General features: G+C 41.7%; 1 protein-coding gene across 1 annotated transcript; it reads right to left on the bottom strand.

The window, feature by feature from the left end:
* Positions 1-9,126: 9,126 nt before the first annotated feature.
* LOC133137630 (microtubule-associated protein 4-like) lies at positions 9,127-20,067 on the bottom strand. The gene is made up of 9 exons (XM_061255971.1): positions 19,980-20,067; positions 18,720-18,782; positions 18,260-18,492; positions 17,303-17,374; positions 16,436-16,528; positions 15,964-16,045; positions 15,467-15,573; positions 14,079-14,217; positions 9,127-13,637 (listed from the first exon to the last, which is right to left on the bottom strand). The coding sequence occupies exons 1-9, from the start codon at positions 20,065-20,067 to the stop codon at positions 13,633-13,635; spliced, it is 882 nt and encodes a 293-aa protein (XP_061111955.1). The 3' UTR covers positions 9,127-13,632.
* Between the last annotated feature and the right edge of the window lie 50 nt (positions 20,068-20,117).

Here is a 20,117-nt window from a genome sequence, read left to right as displayed (position 1 = left end):
AAAACAAAGGGTATTCTCTTTATTTCATTAAATAGCTTTCAATTATGAAATTAATTTTCTTTGGTTGATTTTATTTGACTGTTTGCGATTAGACTTGAATAAAATTATTTTAATTAAATGTTCCAGATTGTATGAAAAGTTAATCCCATCCACTCTGCCCCCTTGTGCTTGAGTTGTCGACGTCTCAAATTATTGTTGTGTTCATATTTGTATCATACAAAAAACTGAATTAATAAAACCACAAAACAGCGATGCCAGATCTTTAGTAGCCAGAATAGCAGTTTAGATTTTTATGAGTTTCTTATTGCAGAGCAATAAAACAGTTGGCTCCCCCATGCCATGCTAATGGTTTACAACCCTGACCTGGTCACAGACTCTAACAATATTCTCACAATCATTGATACCAGTTCTCTCTGTCAAAAAATCATACCATTCAGAAGTAGCATGAATAAATGCAGTGGCATCACCAGCATCGGGCTTCCAGGGCTTCAGCCAGGAATCTTTTTTAACTAGCTCAGAATCGTTTCGAGTGCTCTCACTGTGTGCAGAGTTGTTTGCTAACTTCCCGACTGATAAAAACATAAGCACCTGAGACTACTCCAGCCTTTTAACGTTTCTCCCTATGGTTTCCCCACGATTCAAGCAGACAGAATAACGGAAGTTATGCTGCGTTCCATTTTCCATTGCAGATCGGAATTTCCCAGTTTAAATTTCCAACTTCTGATCTCCAAACGTTCCAGGTGCATGACGCAAAACGTAAACAAAAAACATGGGTGACCGTGAACTGGTGTTTATGTGGCAAGTGTATAACCACATGAATTCTCCATATTCTGCACTGACCCAACGACCACTCATTAACTGCTCCGGTCTAGCTACATTGGTAGCTAATCTGCAAAAGTCAGTAAATTTCAATTTTTTGGTATTTTTTACATTTTACAAGATAACTTTCAGAGATCATTTGCCCTGACCAGCAAACTAATAACATTGGCAACGTTGCTTCATATCAGTTCGTACGCAGGCTTTACTACATGACAGTGTGCTTTATTTAAATGTCATGCAGGAACAAGTACTTTGCATTGCGTTTTTGTAGATGGATTACTATTTACGATGTGTGCCTCCATGTATGCTGCCATTGTTGTGTGACGTCAGACAACTGCTTCTCATGAAGTCAGGGTAGATGGATTTGCCCAGCATTAGTTATGAATTGTGACACCGCGTGTTTTTTTACACCGAAAAAGTACATTAAAAAAACTTAGCATTTAAAAGTTAATTAATGTTAAGTTACAAAGACAGCATGAAGCTAACCTAGGGTATCGTTAGTGATACCCTAAATTTACAGCATTTTACTTAGCAAGCTAACTGGTAAAAATTGGGGACCCTTGTGGATTGTGCGAGCACTAAATAGCAATATTAGCATTCCTACTACATTAAAGGTACAATAGATAATTTGGGACTCCTAACGGCCAAGAGAGGAATTGCAACAACAGACAACCTCAAACCACAGCACTGTTTACGCTTCCCACAGTCTATGAATATAACGTGTAATATAAATCGTTATTATACAGTTCAGTGTTCTCACAGCCACAAACACCCCCAAACCACAACATGAACTGTTTTGGAAAGCTGACAGTGGCAAACGCAACAGAGCCTGCCGTCTTTTCATAGTGTTCTAGTAAGAAAATGTTTGCCGAACAGCTGACTTTATGAGATCTTGACTTTGGTGTGCTACACAACACTATTTATAGTATTTACTTTAGCTAACAAACTATATTGTGAGCAAGCAAGTTATTTGGCTGCGTACCTAGCTGGCTATGTAAATAAGATATGATAGTCTACCACAAACATACAGTTTGAAAGAAATAAAGGTTTACAGATGATTGAACACTTAAAGAGACAAAAAGAACATGTAGCTGCCCAAATTGCACTCCAGACAAGCGATCACTGAAACTCTGTACGCTATTTCTTATCTAGTTAGAAAAAACAATACCAGTTCACTATAGCAAATTAGCCATTACTAGTTAGCTTCCCAAATGTACAAATATCCACCTGAAGCATGCTTGTGCAATCGCTACTATGTTCGTATTGCCTATATTTTATCGTAAGTGGATATTTGTAAATTCTTCAAGCTAACTATAGCTAATTTGCTTGTTGCTACCGATAACAAACTGGTATTGTGTTTTTTTGTGTGTGTGTAAATGCATTGCTAGGTCATTTCAGCACCAAACTAATGTAAAACATGGCACACTTATTGTACTGGGTTTCCTGCCCTTTCCAACAAGGTATGTGTCATATTCAGGCAATGGACAGTTTCTAAACTATTTTCATATTAGAATGAATACACAGATGTGCGTAATTACAGGATTTGGAGTTTCTATAGATAGTAAACCTGTAATTGTACTGGCTAACCTAATTTTTAAATAAAGTGCCATTTTAAATGTGATGCAGATTTGTTAAGAGTTAGGTTGAGTAATCCTTTTTGGAGAGCTTTTTGAACACTTTGGGGAGCTTCATGAAAATATACTCTCATATCCACTCACTTTATTAGGTGTTTATTAGACTTCTTTTTTAGACTTCTACTACTGTAGCCTATCCATTTAGAGTTACAGTACTGTGCAGAAGTTTTAGGCAGGTGTGAAAAAATGCTGTAAAATAAGAATGCTTTCAAGAATAGAAATGTTAATTGTTCATTTTTTATCAAATAACAAAATGCAAAGTGATTGAACAGAAGAAAAATCTAAATCAAATCAATATTTGGTGTGACTAGCACCAGCATCAATTCTTCTAGGTACACTTGCACAAAGTCAGGGATTTTGTTGGCATATAGTCAGGTGTGTGATTAACCAGTTATACCAAACAGGAGCTAATGATCATCAATTTAATATGTATCAATTTAATATGTAGGTTGAAACACAATCATTAACTGAAACAGAAACAGCTGTGTAGAGGGGTTAAAACTGGGTGAGGAACAGCCAAACTCTGCTTCCCAAGGTGAGGTTGCTGAAGAGAGTTTAATGTCAGAAGTCATACACCATGGCAAGACTGAGCACAGTAACAAGATACAAGGTAGTTATACTGCATCAGCAAGGTCTCTCCCAGGCAGACAGGGGTTTCCAGATGTGCTGTCCAAGCTCTGTAGAAGAAGCACAAAGAAACGGGCAACGTTGACGACCGTAGATGCAGTGGTCGGCCAAGGAAACTTACTACAGCACATGACACATCATGCTTACTTCCCTTCGCAATCGGAAGATGTCCAGCAGTGCCATCAGCTCAGAATTGGCAGAAACCAGTGGGACCCAGGTACACCCATCTATTGTGCGGAGAAGTCTGGTCAGAAGTGGTCTTCATGGAAGAATTGCGGCTAAAAAGCCATACCTCCGATGTGGAAACAAGGCCAAGCGACTCAACTATGCATGAAAATACAGGAACTGTGTTTGGCAGCAGGTTCTCTGGACTGATGAGTCAAAATGTGAAGTATTTGGCTGTAGCAGAAGGCAGTTTGTTTGCTGACGGGCTGGAGAGCGGTACAAGAATGAGTGTCTGCTGTCAACAGTGAAGCATGGTGGAGGTTTGGGGCTGCATTTCTGCAAATGGAGTTGGGGATTTGGTCAGAATTAATGGACTCCTCAATGCTGAGAAGTACAGGCAGATACTTATCCATCATGCAATACCATCAGAGAGGAATCTGATTGGCCCCAAATTTATTCTGCAGCAGGACAACAGCCCCAAACATACAGCCAATGTCATTAAGAACTATCTTCAGCGTAAAGGAGAACAAGGAGTCCTGGAAGTGATGGTATGGCCCCCACAGAGCCCTGATCTCAACATCATCTAATCTGTCTGGGATTACATGAAGAGACAGAAGCATTTGAGGCTGCCTAAATCCACAGAAGAACTGTGGCTAGTTCTACCTGCCGAGTTCCTTCAAAAGCTGTGCGAGCATACCAAGAAGAATTGATGCTGTTTTGAAGGCAAAGGGTGGTCACACCAAATATTTGATTTAGATTTTTCTTCTGTTCATGCATTTTGTTTATTGATCAAAAATAAACTATTAACATTCAGATTTTTGAAAGCATTCTTATTTTACAGCATTTTTTCACACCTCCCTAAAACTTTTGCACAGTAAAAAAAAAAAAATAGGCCCTGGTCCTTATCTTTGTTGTACGGGTAGCAATTGAAATTGTACTTCCCTCTAGGGTCTTTCAGCGCACTTAGCCCTGGTTATGGGTATGCACTTTGTTGTACGTCCCTCTGGATAAGAGCGTCTGCCAAATGCCAATAATGTAATGTAATGTAATGTACTCTCTCATGTGTTGTGTGTTCAGTGATGCTCTTCTGCATACCACTGTTGTAATGTGTGGTTATTTGCAGTACTGTCACCTTCCTGTCAACTTTGACCAGTCTGGCCATTCTGCTCTGACATGTCTCATTAACACGTCTCTGTCTGCAGAACTGCTGCTCACTTTTTTTTTTTCCACCATTCTTTGCAAACTCTAGAGACTAGTGTGCATGAAAATCTAAGGAGATCAGCAGTTTCTGAGATACTCAAACCACCCTCTGTGCCACCAACTATCATTCCGAAATTCAGAAATTCTTTATTTTCTGTAAGGGGTTTCTGTATTCATTCCCTGTAGGTAGTGTTGTTTTTGGCGGCCTATTTTACTTTTAGTTTTAGTCTAGTCTTTGTGTCAAGCGGTCATTTTAGTTTTTATTAGTTTTAGTCATGTTCATACTCCTTTTAGTCTAGTCAAGTTTTAGTCGATGAAAAGTCTGAGCATTTTAGTCTAGTTTTAGTCAGAATTGTCCCTGACTATTTTAGTCTAGTTTTAGTCGACGAAAACTTTATTAATCTCTTTTCAGTAATGTTATTCTATCTAACCCCGTCAATATAGTATAAGTACCTAGTGGTATAGAGATGAAACCAACATTTTCTTTCAGCCAAACCCAATTGTTAGCTTATAGATTCAAGAATACATCCATTTCAGACACGGAAGACGCTCTGATTTGAATTATTATGTTCTACAACATATTTATTTTAACAACCAAATATGTTACAAGTACACACACATCCATTTAGCTAAACAAAGCCAAAGGGTTCATCTATTAGTGAATTTACCCCTTGTCATGGGTTAACTTAGCCAGGTTTGCCACTTAACCACCTTCTTGTTGGAATACCCTACATTACACATTTTTGACATCAAATAACCATCAGTCTCAAGTCAACAGCAAATACATAAACTGTAACCTCCTGGAGGTGTTATTTTAAGACTGGTTGTCACAAACAACAACAACAATAGTCCAATACACATTTTTGAAATGAAATGAAATAACCATCAGTCTCAACAGCAACTAAACTGTAACCTCCTGGAGGTGTTATTTTAAGACTGGTTGTCACAAACAACAACACAACAACAACAACAAAAATCAGTACACATATTTTTGACATCAGATTTTCTATTCACTGGTGCCCGGCACAGATAGAGTAGCCTATCTCTGATTGCCATAAAACCCACATTTGTCAAACTATTTAGTCTACTACACATTCAGCTTTCAGCTGTTAATACTGTGTGTCAACCTGAACTTACCTGAATATATGAGACTGTCTGTCTCTGTGTGTGTGTGTGTGTGTGTGTGTGTGTGTGAGTGAGTCTCTGTCTGTCTCTCTGTGAGTGAGTGTCTATGTGTGTCTGTCTGTCTCTCTGTGAGTGTCTATGTGTGTCTGTCTGTCTCTCTGTGAGTGAGTGTGTGTCTGTGTCTCTGTCTGTCTGTGTGTGTCTGTCTGTCTCTCAGTGAGTGAGTGAGTGAGTGAGTGAGTGAGTGAGTGTCTGTGTTCACTACTTAGGCTTGTTTACTTTGAGGAAAGCGCTTCTTTCCAAAATGGTCCTAGCCCTGTTCCTGCGGCCACAAGATAGGTAACCAGTTACACTGAAGACCCTCTCTGTAAATGCCTGAGAGGCTGGCATTGCCAGGAGGGAAAGCAATGGAACAACACTGAGTTAACCAATACTCAATGCCGGATTCCTCAACCTCAGCAATAGTAGGCTCAGACAGCCCCTCTTTATATTTTAAAATCTCCTGCCTAATGTTAGTTGTCTTGGCTGTCTTGGGCCTCGATGTCGATGGACGACTGACACTGAAGAACTGAAATCTATGCCGTTTTGCAGGGGTTAAATCTGGCGTCTCTGCACCCTCTGTGACTTGCTCGTCATCGGTCAACGGCTCTTCTCGTACTTGCACTCTTTGTGGCACAAGATGAACAATGTAGTCCTCTGCCTTTCTGACAAGACTCTGTAATTCGTCGTCATCATTTTCCAGAAGGGTTTCAGCTACACAAGGGTCCACAAAGCATGCTGCTGCAGGAAGTGGTGAGAAGTTGTCAGCTGTTATGTCAAGAAATACACTAAAGCACCTATCCATGCCTATCCCACAACAAGGGAAAGCGATTGAGTGTCACTTTCAAGTGACTTAGTGTGCTCTGCAAATGGCAGAAGAAGGTCTTTAATTATCCCGATCTTCTGCCACTCACTGGGCTGCAGGCTGTCCCAACCCATGGACTCAGCCACAGCTGTGAGGTGTTCTTTGACTTCAAGGCAGCGCGACATCATAGCATAGCAACTTGACCACCTGGTGGGACAGTCTTTTACGAGAACCAGAGCACACTTCTGCAGTAGCTGCTCTGTGGCGACAGATGACTTCCTAAACTTGTTCCCAAGTGCCTCACTTTCTCCAAAAGCCTTTGGATTGGGTTTTTTTTTGGACCATATTCACGACGAGCTGTATGGTGTGAACCACGCATGGAGTCCTCTCTATGGCGCCGTAGTTGTATCTACATGGAAATATATTATATATATATATATAAAAACAAAAACATTTAACCATTTTAGCCCTTACATTATTGAGCCAAACAAAATATTTCTATTCCTATGAATGATCATATTTAGGTTTTATGTATGTGATTTTATGTATTAGATCATGATGACCAGTTTGATAAATGCTGAATGAATTAAAAATTGTTCATCTTTTACCTTTTTACTGTATAAAAAATTATGACCAGTTACATCCTCCCCCTTCCTGATCGTCATCATTGGCATCGTCGTGCTCCGCCTCTGAATCCTCTTCAGAAGTTGTGGAAACTTCTGCATGCGTGTGGCTCTGGAAAGAGGCTACCATATTGCTGCCATTGTCAGTTATAGTTGTGAGGACTTTCTCTCTGGGGATTCCCCATTCCTCCATTGACTCCTCCACAAGTATACTAATTGACTCTGCAGTGTGAGGGTGAGCCATCTCTTTCAGGTTTAGGAGCTTGTGCTCAGCCTTGTTGTCCTCGGGGTTGAAGTAGCAGGCGCTGACTCCCAGGAAGGATGCTGTAAGGCCTTTTTTAGTCCATATATCCAACCCTGTTGTTATTCTGTGTGCTGTGGCCAGGTTTTGTTTGACCTTTTCTTTTCTTCTTTGTACATGTTTTCAATTAAGTTTAAAATTTTCTATCTTTTTGGCACTTTAAACTTTTTGTCCATTTTTGCCATCATGGCGATGAACTCCTCATCCTCGACAATTCGTGCTGGGAGTCCTGTGCGGCCTATCCACTGCGCTATCCCCTCCTCTTTGGTGCGTTGCTCTGTGGAGTTGCTGTTGTACATCTTTGTGGCAAAGAAATCCACAGCACTAGTTGGCTTGTCCATCGTCTTGGGCGGGACTTGCTTCACTGAAGCTCTTTCTGGAATCTAGAACAGAAATAGATGCAGTGTCAGAACCGAAGCAGCAGTTGTAAATATTAAGCATAAATCCCTGCTATGATTTTTTATGAAATATCCAGCTCCAGTTTTTGTATTTGCATTTAAAGGAGGCCTCAAACTAATTAATGAATAATACTATACTTTAACGTTACTATACTAATACTTAATAGCTACACAGGACTGTAAGAATGACAGCATGTTGCTCTGTCTTCATAACAAGTATCACTTGTGTGTTGCTTGTTAGCAAAACCGTATTTATTTGTAACAAATACTACAATTCTGTCATTAAGTATGGTTATTATTGATGACAATGGTTTAATACAACAGTCTTGAGTTTGAAGTTAGATAATCTAGAAGCTAACAACTTTGGCAAGTTTGTGAGCTCAACCTACCGACTGAGCAAAGTGTAAAGTAGCTAAGTTAAAATAACCACAAGTATTGGACCTCTAATATTTTAAATAATGGCACACATATGGTAAAACCTCGACACGGTGCATCTTAGCTCTGGTAACAACACCAATAGCGAAGTTATGCACCACTAATTTAAGTGCCATAACTGGCACGTTAGCTCGCTAACGTTACCTATGTTGTTTTACATATCTGTTTTGACTAATGGCGAGCCTCTGTGGCTCAGGAAAACTGACCGATAAAATAATGGTTTTTTTAACATAAGTGTCTAGCATGGCCAACTTATAACGGAGATGTATAAAAATGATCCCCTTGTTTAGTTTGTACAAACTCTCTCCATGGCCACGCTGAGGAGGAGACGGTGTGCTAGCGAAAACTAACAAGGTGGGAGACGGTAACGTTAACAAATATGCAGACACACGTTTGTCCATGTTCTATGCGTTTGTCTCGTCAGAAACAGCTCCAGTCGCTAACGTCTTCTAGAGCTAGCGTTAAAATGTGAAACATTAACCAGTCTCGTCAGTTGGCACTTGGCATGAGCTTTCTAAAATATAACCGAACGTTACAATGATGTCTTGACTTCAATCAATGTCATTATGGAATGCCTTGAGATGTCTCTTAAGATTCGTGGTGTTTTTCCCTGCGATTTTGTGGCCGCATTTCTCCCCATCTTTTTCCACAACACATTCCGTTTTCTTTTCCACGTCTATGTAACGAAAGTGTGTCCAAATGTCGTTTCGGCTGGGCGGCCATTGGTCTCTTTCTCTGTGTCACCTTTATTTATTAAGCTATGCTTATCAAGTGATAACCCACCGCAGCCGCATCTTCTCAAATGAAATAATACCGCTCGTTGGGATCGAGGAAGTGACGTCGCTCAGGCAAAATAATGATAATAAAAACTGAGACATTTTAGCAGTTTTTATTTTGTAAACCACATTTTCGTCTCGTTTTTATTCGTCAACAAAACGGCATTACACATTTTATTATTGTTATCGTCACGTGACCAGCATCTTCGTTGCGTCTCGTTTTCATCACGTGATAAAGGTTCGTTGACGAAGATATTTCATCATAATTTTCGTTGACGAAAGCAACACTACCTGTAGGTGCCTTCAGAGAATTTCTCTCTTGACCGTTAGGAGTCCAAAATTAACTATTGCACCTTTAAATATATTTGCTGTGTATTCAATTGCAACGGTAAACCCTGAACAGGAACTGTGTAACTGTAATCTTATCGTCTCAGATTCCGTTTTTTGAATCCCAGTAAGCTTAACAGCACTATGTAGCCTAAAGAACTAGACAAACACATTTTTTTTAATATTTTATTACATGATTAATAGCACATCACTAGTTAACAATTAACAATAATAATCATCTCATTCAAGCCATACAATAAAAGTTCCAAATGAAAGGAAAAAGAACTGAATCCTGTATATGACAGAATATACCTAACAAATCCATTGTCTTCTACATGCTCTTCTTGTGTGTTCTATTAGTGCGTGTAGACACTCAGAGTGCTGTAGTACCAACAGTATGAAAGGGAAGCTCCTCACTACTTTTCCAGGAGCACACTGCAGAACATGGGATCTTCAATATGAACAGGTCAACTGACAAGAGTTTCATCTCAGACACTTCAGACCAACTCTGTTGTATTATTACTCCTCATCGCTCTGCCCACTTAATATCCAAGGGGGTCTTCAATTCCCACGTGGCACACTGATATTAATAGTAATGTATACGTAAATGGCTTTTAAAATTGGGTGTAAGAGGAATAGACTGTGGTGTACTGCCAAAGCAAAGAGTCAGAGAGACAGAACACTCTTGTCTGTTAGCCTCTGTAATAAAATGTCAGGTACCCCTTGTAGTGGTCAGGAAAAAAAACAAAAACATAAACTGCAGTATATCTACACTAATACATTTTGATTAAAAAACATTCTTTTACTTCAGCCCTTTTTCAAAAGAGACAAACACTGACTTTCAGGGGGGAAAAAACACTCTTAAGAGTCCAGAATAGTTAAAGGTAAATTAATGTTACAGCTGCACTTAAAATACATAAGCCCCTAAAAAGTTTTTTTTTTTTTTTCCATGGTGATAGTGTATTTATAAGACATACATTTATATACAACTGTGTGAAGACAGACAGAAGTGTGAAAACTATTAGAAACATCATGGAATATGAATGAGGGTGAGGCAGGCACTAAAATCAGTCTAAGGGCCACTGCACCAGGGACACAAAGCTGAGTAGCTGCGGCAGTGAGCCCACCCAGCACAAGGGGAACCACCATACATTCAGCATCCACTCATGTTGTACTTCACAAGGCAGATATCTAAAAATACTACATCAAAGTATATTTTAAATCTTTTGTGCAGGCATTTTTACTGAAATAGTTTGGATTCTCCAATCTTATCAGTCAAAAATGATCACCTCTATGTTGCTTTACAAAAATGCAAAACTTAAAAACATTATTTAAAAACTCATATTTGTGTTGCAACTATTTTTCAGCATGTCATCAGCTTTAGTTTCCTTCACTTGGTGAAAAGGGGTCCTCTACCATTATGCCAGTGTGTTTAGGGAGGGATGCACATTCTCCTAACAGAAGCCTCTAACAAATACATTAAATTAAGGTGCTACTTTGTAATAATTCCGGTCCTTAGCTCTGCATTCTTAGCATTACTCTGTATAATGGTGGAGCACTATACAGACTATGGGGTCCGACTGCAGATGCCTCATGTCTCGTGTATTTCTCTTGCTAATCTGGAGTGATGAAGGTAGGTTCACATGTGATCAAAATAGTATGCTGAAGTGTACTTGAAATTTACTCTTTTATACTCTACTACACTTATATATTAAAAATTAAAGTGTATAGAATGAATGCATGCTGACATATACTTTTGTTAACTTTAGTATACGTGAATATAAGTGCACATAGTTATACTTAGGGCATGCTAAAGTATACAATATGGTCTTAACAGCTTAAGCAGCAGTCAGAAGCAGTGGGAACAGGAGTCACACGTGCTCACATGTGCATGTGCAGGTATGCGCACAGACACACACACACACACACACACACACACACACAGATCTGCATGTTTTATCAGATAGCCTTAGTCCTCACGCCTCCCTCAAGCTTGTTTCAGATTTACAGCTGGATATTCCCTCTGTTCTTGCTCTCTCTCTACTGCTCCTCTCCCTCTTTCTGCCCCCAGCCAGGCAAAGCTCTCTCCACCCCCTCCAACCCCCCCTCCCTCAAGGCACTGAAGGAAGTGTATGCAAAAATGCACCCTAAATGTATTTATGTATTTGTAATATTAATTAATGTGAATGTGCCCATTGTGACATCCCATCACACTCTTTCCACAGTTGCAGCGTTACATTATTATCACCCCTTTGCTACAGATATTGAAAGCGTACAGACGGCCTACTACTGATACAAGACAAGTGCAAGATACTGTAGATGTGACAGCCCTCTTCAGCTTTAAATGCATACTATGCAGGATTTCTTTCCTTGCTTCCCTCCTATGTTTACACACAAAAAACGTCTACGGCCCCATTCTCAACCCCGCCTACACCTCCAGGATGACCACAGTCTAATAATTCATTTGGCTAGCTATTTAACTGATATTACTTGTGTTTGTATTTAGTTATAGTTAGTAGCTATAGTTAACTAAGTTCTAGCATCTCTTTCAAAAGTAGCTCATTCATACCAGTCAAGCAGTCAATTGCAAGCATAGCTCTACCAAAATGCTTGACTGACATTTTCGATAGCAAAAACCCACTTTGCTGTCATATGCAGCAAAGTAGCCAGCATTACTGCATAGCCAGCTTTAGCTTACTGGATCTGGAACAGATATTTTACTCTGGCTAGCTTTGCCAGGAGGGTTTGTAGCTAACATTGTGCAGACTGCTGCACGTCTCTTTAAAAAAATGCAGTAATAGCTGCAGTCATAGCAGTCAGTCAAAAGTATGCAAAATGCATACATCGATGCAAAATTATACCGTTCTCCTAACACTTGCGTAATGGTTTGCCACCAAAGCTATCTCTCACAAACCCAGCTCACTACAGTAGTAGCCAATCCATACATGTCTCCTCTTGCCCTCCTCCACCTTCTTCTTCTATTGGACCATAGAGCATATGAGCTTAGTCAGATACACCCAGAAATGTCCTAAAAGGTTTTTAGAATAAGAAATACAAGCAGATAGGCAAGGTATTGGGCAGACGTCAACACAGACTCATGTCGCCAGTGTATCTTAGTAATGTCTGAGCATGTTTGTTTTATAAAATTTTCAATGAAAAATCCAGAATAGTATGCCTTTAAGGAACCCCCACCCACCACACAGACATAATATTGCCTATATTGCATGACATTCTTCAGAAATATTAATCTATGGCCATTCCCATTAATTAATTAATTAATAAAAAAAAAAACATATGCCCTAATGCATGGGCAAGAGAGAAGCAATAGTCACACAAATCAAGTCACAGTTAATTAATTGAAGTATTGTGGCTCTAAGGTTTATGAGTCTGCTAGGCTAAACAATATTATTGGTCTTCTGTCTCTGTCTTTTTAGGTATAGAGTCCCTTTGCCTCTACAAGGGGGCAGCCCATACTCGACATATCCTTTTAGGGGTTATTTTCATGTTCACAATACATTTTAATCACAATAAAGTAAAAGCTTACCTGCTTGCCCTGGCCCTTCTATTAAACACAGATCCCTTCATTTCTGCCTGGGCATGGGAACACTTGCCTTTTTTCATTCAGTACAAGTATCACAGGCAGAATGAATAACCTCTGACTCTCCCTCACTTTTTCAGAATGCTAGTTTATCCCCGTTCACATACTCACAGCCGCAAGCCTGTCTGTGTAACTGCACCACTGGGTGTACACGTGTCTTAGTGACAGTAGTGATGGGGAAAAGCCTGTCCCTTCCACATTCTAATTACAATAATATCTTGGGAAAGTCTGAGTCGTGTGACCAGTGAGCTCACACCTGCCCAGACGGCCATTTTCCCAGCGTTCCTTCACGACATCGCCGTGCGTGTACGATTCTGTGTGCCCACTCGGCAAGGACTGATTTCCTTCATTAGAAAACGGAAATGGAAACAAAGTGCAACAAAGAAGAGGTAAAGAAATCAGAACACAGTTCATCTGTTACACTAATTATGCAAACATGGACACCAAACACACAGACGTATGTGAGTCATAGACTACCGTTCAATCTAAACGTTTCTAACTTAGTGTGTCGCATTTTTGGCGGAAGGTGGAGGTGTGGAAAGTGTGTATGTTCCTGCGTGCGTGTGTGTTTGCGTGTGTGTGTTAGTGTGGGAGCTGAGAAGACGGAGATGGAGTTCCTCGTCATGCTAGCGTGTTGTTGAGAAGGAGGGGCGACAGGAGGGGGAGGGGGAGCTGGCAGACCCAAGAGAATCACTGAGAGAGGGCTGCACTGCAGGCAGGTGGGGCCAGGTTGTTTCAGCTAAAGCGCACCTTCAGCGCCTCAATCTGCAGAGAAAAGAGAGGGAAGATGAGGAAAAAGAGAGAAAGAGCATAGAGCGGGAGACAGACAAAAATATTAAGACCGACAACATGGCTGCCTTTATTGTCTGAAAAGTAAAAGCCAAAAACGGTTTGCATTTATGGGATTTTAAGTGGAACATCTGTAAAACTGTAAAATCCATAAAAAACATTTTTATGGATAAAGAAGAAATTATTTACCAACATCTGTCACTCTTCTAATGATCAAAATTAAAGAAAGTGTGGAAGGGAATTTAATTCCAAATACCATGCCACTGAGCTGCAGTGTGTACCGGCTCTCTCCAAACTCCTTATTTTAAACTTCACAGCCTGGGAAGACAGGGCTCTGAGTCGTGGTTCAGCCCTCCTGCTGTGAGACAGGGTAGGGAAGATGGAGGAGGAATCGCCAAAGGGGAAAAGTGCACGTACTTGTCTCAGGAATGCGTGTGTCCGGGCCCTGGGGGTCCCAAAACCCTTCAACCAGACTGGCCGTCTGTGTCAGGCCGTTGTCCTGGGCTATTATTTCTGGTGCAGTGTCCTGGGCACCACTAGAGGGAGCTCCATCTCCCTGTTAGTAAACAGCACAAGTGCACAGTGTCATACCAAAACTTGGAGTTGACATCAAATATTGCATGCAGGATCAGCGTGTTTAATCCATTCACACCACACTATAGTCACAGATTACCGGGTCCACACCATTCACACAAGACCCGGGTCTGCAAGTTTAGTCTTCTGTACACTTTCTGTTTCCAGCAAAGACTGGAATTAAAGACAAGTTGAAATGGCACTTAGAGAAGCACTAGCTTGACTGGCACGCTTCGCTTCTACTGTGCAAATGGTTTCAGTAGCCAGCTGGCTAGCAGATATATAATGTAGTTTGCCATTATGCTGGTTTAACCCAGTATGTTAACTCCTGAATCAACAGCCAAACCAAAACTTTCTCACCAAAATTTTATTCACCATTAGATACTGTATTTACCTGTGACAACCAACAATCCTCTTCTTGTGTGAATATAGCTGTGAGTCTAGCTTGTGAAAAGATAATATATATTTACATAAATACAGTATCCATAGCATGAGGGCAGTTGTAAGACTTGGTGCACCGATTCAGGAAATTTGGGCCAGTGAAACACATGAAAAGATTGAGGTCAACGTCGTACCGAAGCCAACCCACATGCAACCCGTGTTAATAAGCAGGGTAAGCAGGGTCGCGGGCCCCTGGTCGGATCAGGTGGGTTAACCCTTTTACACCAAAGGTAAGCACAGGTTTTACTCTGGTGGTTGCTTCGTTGTGAAAGTGGCATCAGTGAACACTAAACTAAGTTATGCAAAACTACCCTAATGAGCATTGAACTACATTCAATGAACAACAGCAAAGAACCACAGGCGTATGCCTGATCAGGTGAGAGGGTTGTACAAATGTTTGGTGAGCATTAGGGTAATATTCTTGGTGAATCTAGGTGAATGAATTTAATGTAATGCAATACAATGAATATGCATGGATACAACATAAGGTAAAAAAAGCAACATGGATAGTTGCAAAAGACAAGGATGTATTTCACGAGTAACCTTAAAGTCACAACAGTATTGCTCAACTGTACAATACTACCGAACTAAACAGTGGACTCAGGGTATGTATAATGCTGACTAACTATACAGTGCTGCCCAGCTATACCGTGCTGCCTACAGTAACTGTATAGTGCTGCCTAGCTGTAGTGCCATGAAGTGATACACCTCTTTATCCAGTCACTGCCCAGTCTAGGTGTTTTTGTGCAAGGACACAATGTAACCATGACGACCTGAATGCATGACCTCACCTTGGCGAGGCTGTCCTTTGACTCATGGTTCATGTTATCCATTGACCCGGCTTTGGACGGAACTTTGTTGTTGACCTTGTGGGATTGGATTTTCACATCACCACTTCCTACAGGAGACATGGTCATTTACAAGAGGAATAACTAAGAAATAATATGGGACCTTTAACATAACTTAACATACGGTAACATAAGATAATGGCGAGAACAGGCTTAATATATGTATTTAATCTAACCTTGTACCATCTGATATATCACATGATGCATCTCATTTGCTTGGTTTCCCTCTGTATAATGCTACCTGTTTTCTGCTCTGAAGTTATATAATATTGCAAATATGCCCCAGAGATTAACGTCAGTCATATAGTAACTAGCCAGTTCACAGATGGCCAGCGTGTTATTTTCATGATAGACAGAACCACGCGTAAGCCAATGTGCAGCTACAACACTTCACATTCTGTGCTACAAGTCAAGAGCTGTTGGTGCAAGAAGCATTTCACCTGGTTTATTCTTGATATTGTCCTTGGTGCCACACTTGGAGGTAACTTTGCTCAAGTCTACTTTCTTGTTCAGAATCTGGATCTACGACAAAATACATAGAAATAAAATGAACTGCGGTGCTGTGAAACCCCCAGCATAACTGACTAGAGACTATCGTGCACACTGCAGTCTGAACTATGTCATGCAAATTATGCATTTGAGTTGAAAAATTGAGAGGGGGAGAGAGAACGAAAGAGTGAAGGAAAGGGAGAGTGAAAGATGGAAAGAGACTGAGATCGGCGAAATGAGGGCATTACGCAGATTACAGTGTAATGTATCTATGGGATTGATCTTTGCTGTGTTACAGATTACAGTGTAATGACTCTATGGGATTGATTTTTGCTGTGTTACAGATTACAGTGTAATGTCTCGATGGGATTGATGTGTTTAGTGTATCAGTGTGGGGAGCATCACAGTCTGCCATGCACTTACATTTCCCCCCCCGGGAACATGCTTCATATTGTCCTTGGAGCCACAGCGTGAGGTAATATGGCTGAAGTCCGCCTTTTTGTTGACTATCTGAACCTATAACACAGCATCGCAGGAGAGAGGGCGGTATCACCAGGGGAGCCCGGGTTAGGGGTGCTGGGTGCTGGGAGAGGTTAGCAGAAGCTTCTATAACATACACAGCTATACATGCACTCTCACAAGAGCCCACACACACCCCTTCCTGTGACACGAGATCAATCCCACTTACACACCCCTTCCTGTGACACGAGACCAATCCCACTCACACCCCCCTCCCTGTGACACGAGACCAATCCCACTCACACACCCCTCCCTGTCACATGAGACCAATCCCCATCAATCCCTATATAGGGTTTACTCCTGTTTACTACTCTGTTTACCATATGTACAGCCATTAACATGTGAGATAACTCAATAAATATACTCAACATACAGGATTATTCAACAAATGCACTGACATCATCAACATATAAAGTAAATCAATAAATACTCATAACATCAACAGAGAAGATAAATCAATAAACACTCTTCTAAAAAGGAATAATAACAGTAGCAAAGGTTACTTCAGTCAGGATGACTATTGAGCTCAGATCAAGCACACTGCCAGTCAGGAACTCACACCATAACAGAAGATTACGCACTCAGGTTTGACGTTTTGGTAGCAGATGCTTGTTGGCAGAGAGGGAGCAGAGAAAGATGGACAGGTCGTGGAAGTAGAGGAGAGGAAGGGTGGAACGTGAGAGGGACAAGGGACTGATAGGAGTCTACAGAAAAGGAGAGAAAACAACGGAACAAAATAAAGAGTGAGGGGGAGAGATGGAATGGACTCACTTTGCCCTGGCTGGTCTCTTTGGAGAGGGGGCATTTTGCCAGGGTGTCAGTCCTGCCCTGTGCTGATGAAACCTGGGGAGACAACCACCCCCAGGTAAATATCACACAGGAGAGTGCAGTGCACTGGGGGGCCAAGAGAGGGAGGGGGGGGGGGGTAAGGAAGCGGGGGGGGGGGGTAAAAGGAGCAGGCAAGGGAATGCATACAGGAAGAGTAGTTAGGGAAATAAACAGAGAGGGGGGGGGGCACTGAGGAAAAGTTGAGAGAGACATTGAGGAAGAGTAGAGTGAGAGTGGACGGTAAGGCAGAATGATGAGATTCATTCCAATCGTCTCTATCTGGATGAAGTTAGTGTTAGTGTTCATTTTAATGTGGTGGAGAACCATCAAAATACATACACATAACACTTCAGTTCTGCAACATTCCTAATACTGTACATTCCAAGGCAATATTCAATATCTAACATGTGAAACCAAGCAAAAAGCATTAGCTTCCATACAGGGGTGTTTTGCAGACAGTTTAGACACTTGAGACAGGGGTCACAGGACAATAAGACATGAAGACAATAAGATGAGCACAAGCCTCTGCGAGTCTCGAGAGAAGTGCACAGACATTAGAGAGGATTAGTAGAGAGAGAGAAATGAAAGCGGAAGCTATAGGAGAAAAAAGCATGATGAATGTGCGCGGGTAAGGCTAATGGATTAACCATGGGGTGGGTACGGTGGGTAAGACCCGGGCCAGTGTTACTCAGGTCATCTGATACCACAGCTACAGCAAAGAAGAGGAAAGGACACAAGACAGGTACATAGCTACACAGAACAAAGCCAACATGGTGACAGCATGGAGTGAGTATATACGTTCTGTCCTGTGAAATAAACAGGTTCTCATATGGTGCTCATATTTCTTGCACACACACACACACACACACACACACACAGCCCTCATCCACCTCTCCCCACCTTGCCCCCACCAGGTTGGTGCTTCATATTGTCGGTGGAGCCGATCTTGGAGCGGGCGTTCTTGATGTCAGGTGAGGGGCCGGTGCTGGGGCGGGCAGAGGACCGAGGGGCCCGAGGGCCGGGGGCCTTCCTGTCTGGCACCGTGGAGGCGGGGGTGGGGGGTTTTGTGGGGCGGCTGCGGGCCATACTGCTGACCCCAGTGCCAGGGCTGCTTCTGGGGCGACTACTGTCTGCTGCAGGGAGGGGGAGAGAGAGTTTTAAATACAGTCTTTGTCGATTCTAAGCACTCTCCCCCCCCCCCCCCCCTTTGTGCTCTTTGTGTTATTGTTTTACTCTGCTATGAATGCTATATGTTAATTCTGTGTGATTACATTGTGCAGGTAGGCAGGCAGGCAGACAGGCCGGGAGACAGATAGAGAGACAGACAGACAGAGGACTGAGGATAAGGACAGGGCTCTACCCATCGTGGTCTTTAGAGTGCTGAGCTTCTTGGTCTCGCCCGCTTTGTTCTTGGTCTTGGGGACTGTGAAGCAGAGCGCATTTGGGATTAGAGAGAGTGGATAATACAGCACTGAGAAAGACCTGGGTCATCTGTGTGTTTGCTACCGCCTGGCTTTCATCTGATAATGTAAATGAGATGTCAGACTATTTACTCAGCCATATATCTTCTGTCAGATGAGATGAGCTCATTCTGGCTTTCATGAAAATCTCAAACCACCACCATACAAAAACTCAAACCACCACCATACAACTTTCTGTAAAATGTAATGAAATAAAAATTTCTGGTGAGGAATAAATTAGGACACCCCCACATTTTTTCCCACCTAAAATGGCTGAAATCACACACAGGTGTATCACATCAGGTGCACTTGATTAGAACATTGTTACTCAGCATTTTGAAGGAGGCCTGCCCTATTTAAACCTCAGACATTTAGTTTGGTGTGCTCCTGACTGCTGACGTGAGATTGAACACCATGGTGAGATCGAAAGACCTGTCTGAGGCCTTCAGAAAGAAGATTGTAGCAGCTTATGAGTCTGGTGAAGGATTTAAAAAGATCTCAAAAGATTTTGAAATCAGTCATTCCACTGTCCGGAAAAGTCTACAAGTGGAGGACATTCAAAACAACTGCCAACATGCCCAGGTCTGGCCGTCCAAGCAAGTTCACCCCAAGAGCAGACCGCAAGATGCTAAAAGAAGTCTCCAAAACCCCTAAAATGTCATCACGGGACCTACAGCAGGCTCTGGCGACTGTTGATGTGAAAGTGCATGCCTCTACAATCAGAAAGAGACTGCACAAGTTTAACTTTCATGGGACGTGTGCAAGGAGGAAAACTACTCTCCAAGAAAAACATTAAGGCCAGACTGAAGTTTGCCAGAGAGAACATGGACAAAGACCAGGACTTCTGGAATAATGTTCTTTGGACAGATGAGTCTAAAATTGAATTATTTGGACACCAGAACAGAGGACATGTTTGGTGCACACCAAATACAGCGTTCCAGGAAAAGAACCTCCTACCAACTGTGAAGCATGGAGGTGGAAGTGTCATGGTTTGGGGATGCTTTGCTGCAGCAGGACCTGGCCAGCTCACCATCATAGAATCTATCATGAATTCTACAGTGTACCAGCGGGTGCTTGAGGAACATGTGAGACCATCTGTAAAAAAAATTAAAGCTGAAGCAGAACTGGACCCTGCAACATGACAATTACCCAAAACATACCAGTACTGGAGTCCTGGAAGGGCCCAGTCAAAGCCCAGATCTTAATCCCATTCAGATGCTGTGGGGTGACTTGAAACGGGCTGTACATGCAAGAAACCCCTCAAACATCTCACAGGTTAAAGAATTCTGCGTTGAGGA

The sequence above is a fragment of the Conger conger genome, chromosome 9 (genome assembly GCF_963514075.1).
Source record: "Conger conger chromosome 9, fConCon1.1, whole genome shotgun sequence".
Lineage (NCBI taxonomy): Eukaryota > Metazoa > Chordata > Actinopteri > Anguilliformes > Congridae > Conger > Conger conger.
This window is presented reverse-complemented; position numbering and strand designations above follow the sequence as displayed.

What these genes read in the sequence shown, in the direction of transcription:
- LOC133137630 (XM_061255971.1), bottom strand. Translation starts at nt 20,067, where the DNA reads ATGTACAGCCCGTTTCAAGTCACCCCACAGCATCTGAATGGGATTAAG. An exon ending in CTTCCAGGACTCCAGTACTG is followed by an intron (nt 18,783 to 19,979) that starts GTATGTTTTGGG and finishes TCTGCTTCACAG; the next exon opens with TCCCCAAGACCAAGAACAAA. An exon ending in ATGTTCCCGGGGGGGGAAAT is followed by an intron (nt 16,046 to 16,435) that starts GTAAGTGCATGG and finishes ATTTTGTCGTAG; the next exon opens with ATCCAGATTCTGAACAAGAA.